At 37.0% G+C, this 12,438-nt stretch overlaps 2 protein-coding genes across 6 annotated transcripts in view; one reads left to right on the top strand and one right to left on the bottom strand.

Moving 5' to 3' along the window:
* Nucleotides 1-26: 26 nt before the first annotated feature.
* LOC126368068 (uncharacterized) lies at nt 27-5,167 on the top strand. 2 transcript variants are annotated; one of them, XM_050011947.1, is made up of 3 exons: nt 27-89; nt 3,531-3,610; nt 4,123-5,167. In XM_050011947.1, the coding sequence occupies exons 2-3, from the start codon at nt 3,562-3,564 to the stop codon at nt 5,043-5,045; spliced, it is 972 nt and encodes a 323-aa protein (XP_049867904.1). In that variant the 5' UTR covers nt 27-89; nt 3,531-3,561; the 3' UTR covers nt 5,046-5,167. The 2 variants fall into 2 exon arrangements, with proteins under 2 accessions (XP_049867904.1, XP_049867903.1); XM_050011946.1 differs by lacking the exon at nt 27-89 and adding an exon at nt 3,053-3,113.
* An 80-nt stretch (nt 5,168-5,247) lies between these two features.
* Nucleotides 5,248-12,438, bottom strand: part of LOC126367983 (multidrug resistance-associated protein 1) — a 39,774-nt gene continuing 32,583 nt past the window's right edge. For all 4 annotated transcript variants that reach the window (XM_050011802.1, XM_050011801.1, XM_050011800.1 and 1 more), the window contains exons 23-26: nt 12,178-12,380; nt 11,554-11,768; nt 10,975-11,141; nt 5,248-9,892 (exon numbers count right to left, since the gene is read on the bottom strand). In XM_050011802.1, the coding sequence (XP_049867759.1) occupies nt 9,698-9,892; nt 10,975-11,141; nt 11,554-11,768; nt 12,178-12,380 (780 nt within the window). In that variant the 3' untranslated portion in view covers nt 5,248-9,697. The remainder of the gene's footprint in view (nt 9,893-10,974; nt 11,142-11,553; nt 11,769-12,177; nt 12,381-12,438) is intronic.

Genomic DNA, 12,438 nt, shown 5'->3' on the forward strand with positions numbered 1-12,438 from the left:
AGATACTTTTTTTTTAAAGGAACATACACAATCAACGTAGATAGTGGTGATGCAGTAACCAGTGGAACTTAGCTGTTGGTCTGCAACTGGTATATTTCTTCACTATAGATCATCCCTCAAGAAACAAAACCATTACCTAACATTACCAAAGCTGCTAACTTAAAACTAGAGGGATTAGGCCACCTGCTTTTATTTTATGACTTAGGTCAAATCAAATATACTTTATTGCACAGAACTACATCACATACACATTTATTTATTTATAAAGTACAACCACATCACATACATTAAAACATTTTACATTTATAAGGTTATGGTATTGTGACTAATACACTCACACATGCTCTTAATCGGCATCAATATCACTCTCACACAGGTGTGTGTGAGAGACAGATATATACAACCAGACAAACTTCTAGTACAGGCAGATATAATGCTAGATGAAATGCAAGCTAATTATTTACTTTTTAGTTTCTCATTGTTCTATACAGTATAAAATTATTAGGCATTAAAATCCCTTTGTATTTTATTATGATCAGTACCTATTTTTGTGGCTTTCCCTCTAGAGAGTCTTGCGGAACTCACTGATTACAGCTGCTTAATACATATTTATACAGTATAAGTCAACTGAAGACTTGGTTAAAAATAAAACAGCACATACTGTAGACCATCTATATTTTCCAAAAGACTAATAACTCTAGATAACATATCCTTATTAAAATCATACACTCTAGTCTTTTCTTGTCCATCAGAATCAACTGAAGACAGTATAAGTTGCACTAGTGGGTAGCTCAATGTTTTCAAGTCGTTAGTGCCCATTACTATTTTCAGAAGCCAATCAAAATCTGATATTGTTTCGCCATATTTACTATTATAATTCAAGAACATTTCATATAATATTTTCGACTTTTTTTTCTCCAAAAGTGAAATAAAGCAAGATACTTTTTCTTCACACCAACTCTTATTTTTCAACAGCTTGGCAACGGCATCAATATCATAATTAGTATTCAATATTAGCTTTTTAAAATCCTCTTTGGCTGCTTGTATTACTTGCTGATCAACTTCAGTGTGTGATATTTGGTTCAAGTTGTGCAAATTGTGCAATATTTCTTCAGACACCTGTAAAATAGGTATTGCAGATAAAACTAACAAAGGACGACAAAATATGACAGAAGATAGAAAGATGTAGAACTAGTAAGGGAAATACACAAATAGTTTAGGTTGATATGAGTCAATCTTAATAACTCCAGCTGTAATGTATTGGGATTGCAAAAGTTCGATCGGGGGCCTCCTTTGTCATTAAGCTGTGAATTGGCATAACATCCATTTGTAAAATTCTGGGGAAAGTCCTTACAGAGGAATACTGAGCTCAGTAGTTTCGTCAATAAAAGGCCGATGTAGGCATTTAATTGGTATGTTTCGAGCTTTCCCTTATATGACAAGAGTTGAAAAAAAAGAGACAAGTAGACTAATTCGTACTTACATTAGAGAATGTTTCAAAAGATTGTAAGTTAAAAATTCTTTCCATATTGTTATATATTTTGGTTCGGTTTACAACCGCAGACTAAGAAGAACTGACGTTACGTTGACTGGTTAAAATTAATTAATCAACATTTTGTGTTAACGATCATTTTATTAGTGTAAAACTCTAAATAAGCTATTTAAAATAAATATAAATTTTATCTACCTACTAAAGTGAGTGACAGAAACTGTCGCATTTTTTTTTTTATAAAGATTATGGCCTGGATGCAAAAGCAAAGCAAACAAAATAATGTTGCCAGTTGCCATAATTAAAAAAAAATAGTTCGGTCGGAACAACTCTCAACAACCATACAAGAACAACACAATTTTTGCCTTTTTGCAATTGCCACTCAAAAACTGACACCCACAGACCAAGTAGACTGACACCCATACATAGGTTTTAAAAACAGCCAGGCCATAAAATTACAAAAAAAAAATGACACGTCATATCCGGGCGGTCAATTCGACTGGTATTGAAAAAATAGTTTAGTTAGTTCAAATTAAAAAATAACGAACGCAGATATTTACTATTAGCAAAACTAAGCCTCCGGATCGTGAACCAACGCTCAACCATTCCTTAAAACAGTATAAACAAAATAATATAAACTCTATAAAGAATAATACCTTGTAGTAACTATTATCTAATCTGTTATAATACTACCTATGTATTATTATTTTAGTAAAAGGGAGCGCACGTGGTCTTGCTTAGACTTACGCTTGAGGCGGCACACGGTTAGAATGAGATTTTTGTATGGAGTGTCCTAAACCCGATCCGTTTTAAGACCTTTAATCACACCCACAGGCAATACCATATATACACGCACACACACAGGCCACAGGCAAAGCGAGGTAAACCTAGCTCAGCTGCTGGTGTGGACCGGAGAGTTGCCGTTCTATACGGAGTATTATTCCTTATTCTACGGCACAATTATGGGCGAAACATACTAATTAGACTTACGGCTATTTTAAGACTAAAGTATGACCCAGGGGAGTGAGATCGGCGCTCGATAATTATTGGTGCGGGCGGAGAGTTACCATTCTATACGTAGTATTGTTTTATATTATTATGCTTTAGTCTATTTAAGGAATAAGTGATCGTATGGACTCAGATGTCACATACCTACACAGATGCGCGATTACGTCAATGTGTAGTGTCTGTGTAAAACGAGGTTTTTAGTATGAAGTGTCCGGAGTGTGACTTAAGGGTAGACGTGTCCCTTAGCCCCCAGCAGGGGGGTGAGGTAAATGGAAGTCGCTCCAAGCCTGTACTGGTTCGCTACAATACAGCGCTCCGCGGTGATAATTATCCTTGTTTTAACAAAGAATTAAACAAAATAATGTATTTTTATTGCCACATAGTACCTATGCGCTATTTTCGTTGCGTAAATCGTGAATAATTTTATCAATAATAGGAAAATCGTTAATCATTTTAAATTGTTACATCGGTACCTATTATTTTTTATGATATTTTCAATCACATTATAACCATCAAGTACCCAGACATCTATCGCATTTACCTACTTATAATCAACAGGAAAATATACTCAGATGTAAATGTACTTACTTAAATTTTATGACGAATACTGAAACTTGTAAGTTTTTCTTTCTTCTAGTAACTAGGTAATTCTTGTCTTGAGGTGCTTTTATTGATACAAATAAACTGGTGCATATATTTCGTAGCTTTAGTGACAATATACATAAATTCAATTTTTGACGGATTGGCAAGAAATTTTGAGAACATTGAGTAAACAGCGAATAATAGCCCAACTTCATCTACGTAGATAGCATTCGTCGTGTCTGTTGATCAACACAACACCCTCGATATAATTCGCGTCACACGCGGAACCTGTGTCTCGGGTTTGTTTGTTTACCTCTTCAGAAAATTAGTCTGAAATGGTTTATAGGACCATCAGCCAGCTAGACCTCGTTAGGACGGAACGCGACCAGGCGTCTAGTTATTTAAAACGCAGTCCATTTGTTATTTAAAACTAACGACAGGTTTTCCGCAGGTGTCAATATGTAGATGGTGGAAGCAATACGATGATGACTCCGATATTTACTTTATTGTACAGCATTATAACACTTGCTTGTAAGTATAAATTATTATCGATAAACTAGATATAGGTTAGGTAAGATTAGACAGCGTCGTATTCTGAACGTGTGTACTGTTATGTAGCTTATTGGTGTAGTGAATCAACAACAGTAGAAAAAGACTTCATAGGCGCGATTTTTTTTCAGAAGCAACTGCCATTTATACTACTGACGCAAGCCAAAAGGAAAATCAATTGCCTCCGAAAATACCTTTAAACATACCTACCCAACAAAGGTTTTTTTATACCTTTTATTGTGTCTCCATTTCCATTTCTATGGTGTACCAATATGTACCTGAATTTAAATTATAAAAGTTCAGTACTTTTATATTTTATTTTACTTAAGTAAAAGGTTTGAAAGCAACAACAAACAACAACAAGCGGTATCCGCTTCTACCTACCTTAACTGCTTTCAAGCCCTGAAGTATAGGGCTCAAAAAGGGATTCGACCCGTCAGGAGTTAAAAGCACTCCTGACCAGATTTTTTACTTAAAATATAATAATTTTGCAGTATTTTCGAGTGTCCAGTCACAATCGCCTCTCAACCTCACGGAAATCGATGAAGACGTAGATAGCATATTCAAATCGGAATTAGGGAACGTACCTGTTGTTAGACCTGACTTTCCACCACCGCCACCTTTTATCTCAGAAAAACATGAGGAAATTATAGAAAAAAAAATACAAAGAAGGGCTTTCTCACAAGCAAAGATGATGGCTACTCCACACCCAACCATCCCCCCACCGCCTCTACCGCCAAACATTTCACAAATTATAAGAGAAAGAGTTCGAGCGCGTGAGATTGATTATATAGTAAGAAGAAGCACTAATTACTTAATAAACCTACAGAATGATGTCGATGAAATCGATGAAATTTCGGGACCTATCATAACAAGGCGACAGCAGCAGCCAACTCGAGACATTATATATAATTATAACAGATTCTGGTATTGGATCGACACATTTAAGCAGACAAGAGAAAAAGTTAGACACGCGTTTAAATTTAAAAATCCCGATAACTTGGACTACCCTTTCTTTCCTGACCTTTTTAACGCAACCGGATGGACTTTAGAGAAGAACAGAACGATATCTATTATGCATAATTGGGTGTATCGAACACGCTTTAACCTCTTGTATTCGCAGAGAATGAGAAAAAAATACATACTCAGTATAAGGTATAAATTAGGCTATTGTTTCGCTTTGTTGCGGCAGTTGAAAAGAGAACAGAGGCTGCTTTTTAACGGATACTTGTATTCAGGGCCGGTTCAAGGGCACCTGTACTATCACTTGAAGATTTACGAAAAGGTAGTCAGGTTAGACGTGGACATGAAAGATTTGATAAAGTTTATCAAGGGTTTAGAGCTTAGTAGGAAAAAAACTGAGCAACCCGATTTCTACACAGATTTTCCATCGTCCTCTGGTACAAAGTGGGGATAAAATGGTACTTATTTATGATTGTGAGTTCTTTGCTTTCCAAGTGTTCATAGACTGTTAGTGTATTAATTAAGTACGACAAATTATATATATTAAAATACATGTTTTCTGAATAAATACATGAAAACATGTATTCATTTTGTAATTTTCCATTAAAACATTAGGTAATGAAAATGTGAAAAGGATACAAAATCAAAACAAAACCTTCCTGATTGGTACAAATATTTATATTACGAAGATAATCTGAAATCTTGTATATGAATTACATAACAAATGAACTTATTAAATTATCTTAATGTCAGCATCTGTTAAAATATTCGAAGATAAAATTATATCGTATAATAAACTTAGGGACCTTTCTCACGGCACAATCAGATATCGCATGGCTGCGCGTTTTTTGGGTAAAGTTGGCAATATTACAAAAAGTTCTATGTGTAACCATTTTTTGACGATATCACAACTCATTAATTCATAGTCGTTTTGACAATTGGTAAAAAGTATATCTAATGTCATTTACCCTGTACTCAAATCGTCACTAGTTTTGACAAATTGCATCGCGTCGTGAGGAAGCTCGCTAAGAACAACGTAACATCAATTGTGCTAACGTTAACGTAATTATTTAAAGGATACGTTATTACCGATTCTGGCAAACAGTTCTAAGTTAACATAATTTTAATTGTTATCTGTTTTTTTAATCCACCAAAAAGGAAAAGGACGGGGAATTATGAGTCTACAAATTAGACAGAATTGTTAAACAAATATTCTTTACATTTATGAACGTATCCGTATAACTCGTGCGTTTGGCCCTCGAGCCAAAAAGGTCATACGTCAGTGTGGTCTATAGTTGATTCGATGGGACCCTGGGTGTCCGTTCTAATATTGTCGGATTTTAATCTCGTCCCTTTTTGGCGGATCAGTAAATAGCAGTATAACTTAAAAGAAGTGTTTGCTATAATGGGCATCATTTATAAAAACTTAACTCAGGCAAGTCAAACACCTGTATTGCAGTAATTAATATAGTATTGCGTAACAATAAGCTGCCTGCCGTAATTTCTCAATTATATTAGAACAGACAGGGCAGGATTGCATTGTATTATATAAATCTACACAATCTATTCACATTAATTAAAATTATTTTAAGTGTATATTTACATTTCAAATTGCATTTTGTATTTTCAACAACAATTCAAACTGTATGTATATTACAAAAATATACTTTATGAAGATGTGATTAAATAAAAACACATTAATTACTTTTAACAACACATCATTTACACAAGAAGCAAAATATCAACTTCTACTCATACCATTATCTACAAATATTTTGTGACTATAAAAGTAGTTCAAATGACAAACGTATTACGGATATAAACGGCTTATTAAAAAATACGAAATACTGTAATACAAAAATTAAAAACTATCTTTTAAATGCTTTTATTCTGCATAGGCAAGTTTGTATCGATAAAGTTGATAGTTTAATCTTCATATCAAGAGAAAGTTGCTTCATAACGATCACAATATTGTTAAGGCAAAAATTAACTATTTATAACTCTTAACGAAAATGTCTTACGTCACAATGGTAAAACATATCAATCCGATGCTTACTTGTAAGTAACGCGCATTGTTTACATCGAGATTAACCTACTAATAGGCACAGGGAGCGTAGTCTTATGTCTAAGTACTAATACACCACACCCGGACACTTCATACAAACAACCTCGTTTTACACAGACCCTACACATTGACATTATCAACACGCCTGTGTGTGTGACGTCTGAGGACTACCAATTACAATACCTAATTTAATCGTCATTATTTACTTAGGTAGGTAGTACTACTTGCGAAAGTTTGTTTTATAATAATCAGTTAATATTTATTTATTTATTTACCACACAAATCACAAACAAACATTGAACAATGAAGGTTTAATTACTAAGAGATTAATATTCGAATCAAACGAAAGAACGTCGGGGTCCTATTTCAAAATTTGAACTTATAAACTAATTTGTTAAAAAATAAAACGGTCCGCGCCCTGCTCACGATTCAAGGCTAAACTATGTTCGAAGGGGGGTGAGGTAAACCTAGCTCAGACGCTGGTGGGGAGAGAGTTGCCATTCTATACGTAGTATTATTCCTTATTCTATGAATACACGACTAGCGGACCACCGAGAACCTCCGAAGTTACCTTATCTACATGAATAATAAACGATTAAATAATTATTAAACAACGATCATACTTGTTCTTGATGATTTAAACCGATGATGATCGCAGGAGGCTGAGCACGGTGACCCAATAGTCGTCATTTACGTATGCTACTATTTGCATTATGATACTGGGCATTTGTACAATTATATTGTTTACTGTACAGGTTATGTACATTAACTGTTATGTACGAACAGCGAGATATTATTGAAAGCGTCGATAATTGACTTGATTTTAAATTTTGCACTGCTGCACTGTGGGTGCAAAACCGGTTTACGTGATGATGCTCAAATACAAGAAAACTGAAGAGTATTTATTTATTTATAACTTATTGACGTACATGATATAAAGGGAACAAAAGGGTCCACTTCAAAATGCAAATCTCTCTAGGTCAAAATAAATTATTTTACACAAAAAGCACTTAAAAACTTGACCGTCATTCTGGTGCAGTCGGGTAATTAATAAAATCTCTTTCCTGCTAAGTAGTGAATGCCGTAATTCTACCCCACAGTACGACGTCTGACACTGTACATAGTGCAGTTTTTCAAACACCGATGAACCTTAGAAATTAAGTACAGTTCGGTCCGAAACTGGTAGTGTATACGACGTAGCTTTATTTATTCAGTAAACAACAAAGTAAATATAAAGTATTACATTTATCCTAGAATACCTGGGCTAACTAACTGGGGTAAATTAAGTCACGTACCTACATATTATCAATTTTATGGTTCTAAAATCGAGAGTGAATAATATAAAATTGTAAAACGTTCCTAACTAAGTTTGTAGGAATAAGTACACTGAGTTTTTCGAATGTCGTAGTGGCAGGGGAACGGAGGATTGTTATCTCATTGGTCTTGGACCCTAAGCCAGAAGGACATCGCGAGCGCTGCCGCTAGATTCGAGAAAGAGTTTTTGTAAGAATTAAAAACGTTTTATAAACGATCTTCTAAAGTAGATAAATCTTAGAAGTTTTATAATGATAATTCGAAACTAAGTAAGTACATTACGTATTAAAGAAAAAAATTGTATCGTGTGTGGTAGTAGGGAACATATGTCGTAAACAAGTTTATTAAGTGTGATTCAAGCAGTGTCTACGAGATTGTTTCTATCGTTGTTGTAAGCATAGATAAGTAATTATAGTATATTTTATTACAAAAAAAGTATTTAAAAATGTACCTAAGAAAATATACAAGTGCATCCTATTGCCTCGGACGCTCGCATATTGTAATGAACACAGTTTGCGACTGCAGTCAAGATGTTACACTAGCCGATAATTAAGTAAAAAGATCTCTTACAATCATAGATATATTTTGTTACAAATCGCAAGTACCGTACTATGGTTATTTCAGTGCGACATGAATACGAGTGTACTTAGAAAAGCCTAATATTTTGAGCTATAGAACAGCTTTAGTAACTAAATTTGTAAAGTCGTACTGAAAAAACACAATGAAGTTATAACGTAAAAAAAAAACTAAATATTTCTTGAAACAAAACTAGCACTAGGAGCTTAACTGGACATGGAAAGTGTTACTTAATATTTTTAAATGGACGATAAGATTGAATTTGTGATTTCATCCCAAATTATTTTATAATACGATGTGTATAATACGATCAAAAGGACAAAAGGATAAAAAAGTTGTTTGATCCTGCTAAGCCCCAAGGTATTAGTTTGAAAGTGCGTCGGTATTCAGCTGAGCATCGACAGTTCTGTAACTAATAATTGTGTTTAAAGATAATTTATAGATTCGAATATGAGTAATTCGGTACCAGTGATATGTAACATTCTTCTGTAGTCACATTTAAAGATTCACGCACTTTATACATAGTGAACTATTTTCACCGGGTCGGGTTTTTGGGTTGACGTTGCAAAATTAATAAGGTATTTTTGTTACCTTATTTAATCACGTATCAACCCCATCAAAATAGTTCACTACATTCTTCTGTAGTTATGAACGTAGATACATTTCAAACTAAACTATCGATACTATTTAAATTCGACTGTCTATGGCGCCTATTTCAACGGGCACAAACTTAACCTGATTTTAGTTTAACAACACATAAACTAGTTTCATCCTTCACTTACAATAAGTACAAAAAAAGATAGAACTAGTTTTAGTCCTGTCAAATTAAGTTGGTTGTTGCCACTGACATACTATAAACAAATGGACTCAACAATCGCTAAGGATTTTTTCTAAAAGTGTCCCAAAGTATTAAATTATGTAGTGTATAGTATAAGATGTTACGGTTGTAAAAATAAAGAGCAATGTCGGCCGTATAGTGTCGTCATTACGCCCATTGCGACTAAATTCGATCTTGACACGCCGTCGCTTAGTGACAAGATGCACCGCGGACACTTTTTTACAGAGATTGGTAGTCTATTTGTTTATATGCGAGGTCAATGGTGGTTGCCCAAATCGGAGCCTATATTCGAGTATATCAAAGATGTCAAACCTTAGTTGACAAGGCCGGCGTCTTTAGCCATGCTGTAGAAGATCGAGTTCTTGTCCTGTAGTAGTTGTTCTGGAGGCGCGTACTCGACGAGCTGGCCTTTGTCCAGCACCATCACCTTGGTCGAGTCCATAATAGTGTTTAATCGGTGGGCGATCGTCAGCACAGTGCACGACGCGAACTCCGAGCGAATTGTTTTCTGTAAATAAATATAGCAGTGTATACATTAGACTTAATTCGTGACAGCAGTCGTAATAAACGAGTTTTTAGCAGGAATTTATAGTGGATGGATTGTCCTGTTTCGTTGGACTACCTGTTTCGATAGCCTCTGTTACAAAAATACAGTAAATAGCTCAATAATCTCCACCAACCGCTGTGGATTAGCGTGGTGGAGTATGCTCTATAGCAGCTGGTTGATTGAGGAGAGGCGAGTGCTCCACGTCCAACGGGTGCGCGTCATTCTAGTACAATAGGCTAGCTTCCAACTAGTCAAATTATTTACCTTTTTCTAAACGTCAAAACACGAAATGACTATGGAATTTGTATGAAAAACCAACCTCATAAAAAAACGTGACAAAATGTCGCACTTATTATTACAGTTTTCTTTATTAAAATTCATAAGTAAGTCATATAGAACAAATATAACGTTTTCTGTCACCTTTTAGACCTGTCTTTATTTAGTAAACAGAATTTCATAATTTATCTTTGACCTAGGAAACTACCCAATTCTCAATAGATGTATATCGTCGCCTTATAGTGAACACCACGTAAGCGCGCCTTTTTGAAAAATCACATTCTGATGTGATTTTTTCAACAAAATTTCGATTTAATATCATTCCGGGTGACAATACAAACCACAATAAAAAAAAAAAATTGGCTCGTGTATTATGAGGTATTGTTAACATAATTTATAGATAATAAAATGAAATGACATCCAAAAGGGATATTACCATAATTAAAACACAAAATACCGGGTTCTTACCGCGTCATTACCAGGGATATGAGACTTCCGATATTTCAACACTGTTGCAAGTGCTATGATTACGGGACGACTGATGAAATTGGAGTGGAGCAGGTAGATCCACCATTTTCTAAGGGCAAACATATCTGTCTATCCTCATACTTTGCCGTTTGTTTCTACATTTGATGCCGGAATGTTCGGAACCATCTCAACTCTGATAATAACGCGGTAAGAACCCGGTATGTGTTTTAATTATCCGAAAGGGATTTTTCAAATATGCGGTTACGTGGTGTTTAGTATATGACGACGACATGCGGTACCTGTATGAGCTCGTCGGTCTCCAGGTCGACGGCGGCGGTGGCCTCGTCCAGCACCAGCAGCGGCGTCTTGCGCAGCAGCGCGCGCGCCAGGCACACCAGCTGCCGCTGCCCCACCGACAGGTTCTCGCCGCCCTCCGCCACCTCGTGCCGCAGGCCCGCTTGCAGACCTGACAAGATAACAACAATACATCGTTTATTTTTAACCGCCTTCAAATTAAGTACCTCCCAAAAATGGGCTGAATCCTAAGATGAAAATGCTGAATGGTACGGGCCGTTCCCTCAACGCTCCCCATTTGTCCGGCCAAGTAGTTAATGACATTTGCGGCAAATCTACATTAAGTCACGAAAAAAATCTACCAAAACGGAGAAGACAGGAAACGTGCGGCATCGACCAATCACATTGTGGGACAGAAGTTACTCTCTCTCGCGGTGATTAGGATTCCTACGTTCACATATCCTACAGAACATATCCACAAGACACATATATCATTAAGACACATATCCCCTCGTCTCTGCTTTCGTGGACACCATCTATATACACTATACAGCCTAGCTACGAAAAACAAGTACTATACTGACCTTTAACGAAGGCCTTCAAATGCGCGTGTTCCAAGGACCGCCAGATATCATCATCAGTGTAGACGCCGAAGGGGTCGAGATTGGTGCGCAGCGTGCCGGAGAACAGCACGGGGTCCTGCGGGATGATTGTGATGCGCGACCGCAGCTGGTGGAGCCCTAGCGTCGATATGTCGATGCCGTCGATCAGGATCTTACCGCTCATCGCTTCTACTATCCTATAGGTTGGAATTAACAATAATGAGAGTTAGTAGGTCTTTGTAAAACATATTACTCGTAGTTAGGGAATGCACTACCGGGATACCAGGATCCCGCATGCTTTTTGCGGGATGAGTCCCGCGCGTAAATCGAGCGGGATCCCGCGGAATTAGCGGGATGCGCATCGGCAAACGCTACGTGTTGTTCGGCGCGCGGAAGCTCAAGCGCGGAAACAATTGTATCTACAAGCGTGGAAGCAGAGCGAGCGTTTTCTGCAGCTGGCTATCTGGCATGTAAAGTCAGGAGTCTTTTAGCAGACTACGATTCGTAGTACTAAAGATTGGTAGACTATTTGTTTATGTACTAGGTCAAAGTGTTAAACGATTAAAATGGCGGTACTAAAAAGCAGGTTTATTAGTAAATGGTGACCTGAAAAGTCCGAGTGTGAGCGTGGACTTGCCGGCGCCGGTGCGGCCCACGATGCCGATCTTGTCGCGCGGCGCCACGGCGCACGTCACGGAGCGCAGCGCGGGCTCGCCGGCGCGGTAGCCCAGCGTCAGCGCCTGAAGCTGCAGCGCGCCCGTCTCCGGCCACGTGGACCCGGGGCCGTTCGCCACCGTCCATGCTGCCTCCTGGTAACCGGGAAGCAAGACCGGTTTACTTCGCGTAACTTGTATCTTCCAAAGCGAA

The sequence above is a fragment of the Pectinophora gossypiella genome, chromosome 7 (assembly GCF_024362695.1).
Source record: "Pectinophora gossypiella chromosome 7, ilPecGoss1.1, whole genome shotgun sequence".
In the NCBI taxonomy this organism is placed as follows: Eukaryota; Metazoa; Arthropoda; class Insecta; order Lepidoptera; family Gelechiidae; genus Pectinophora; species Pectinophora gossypiella.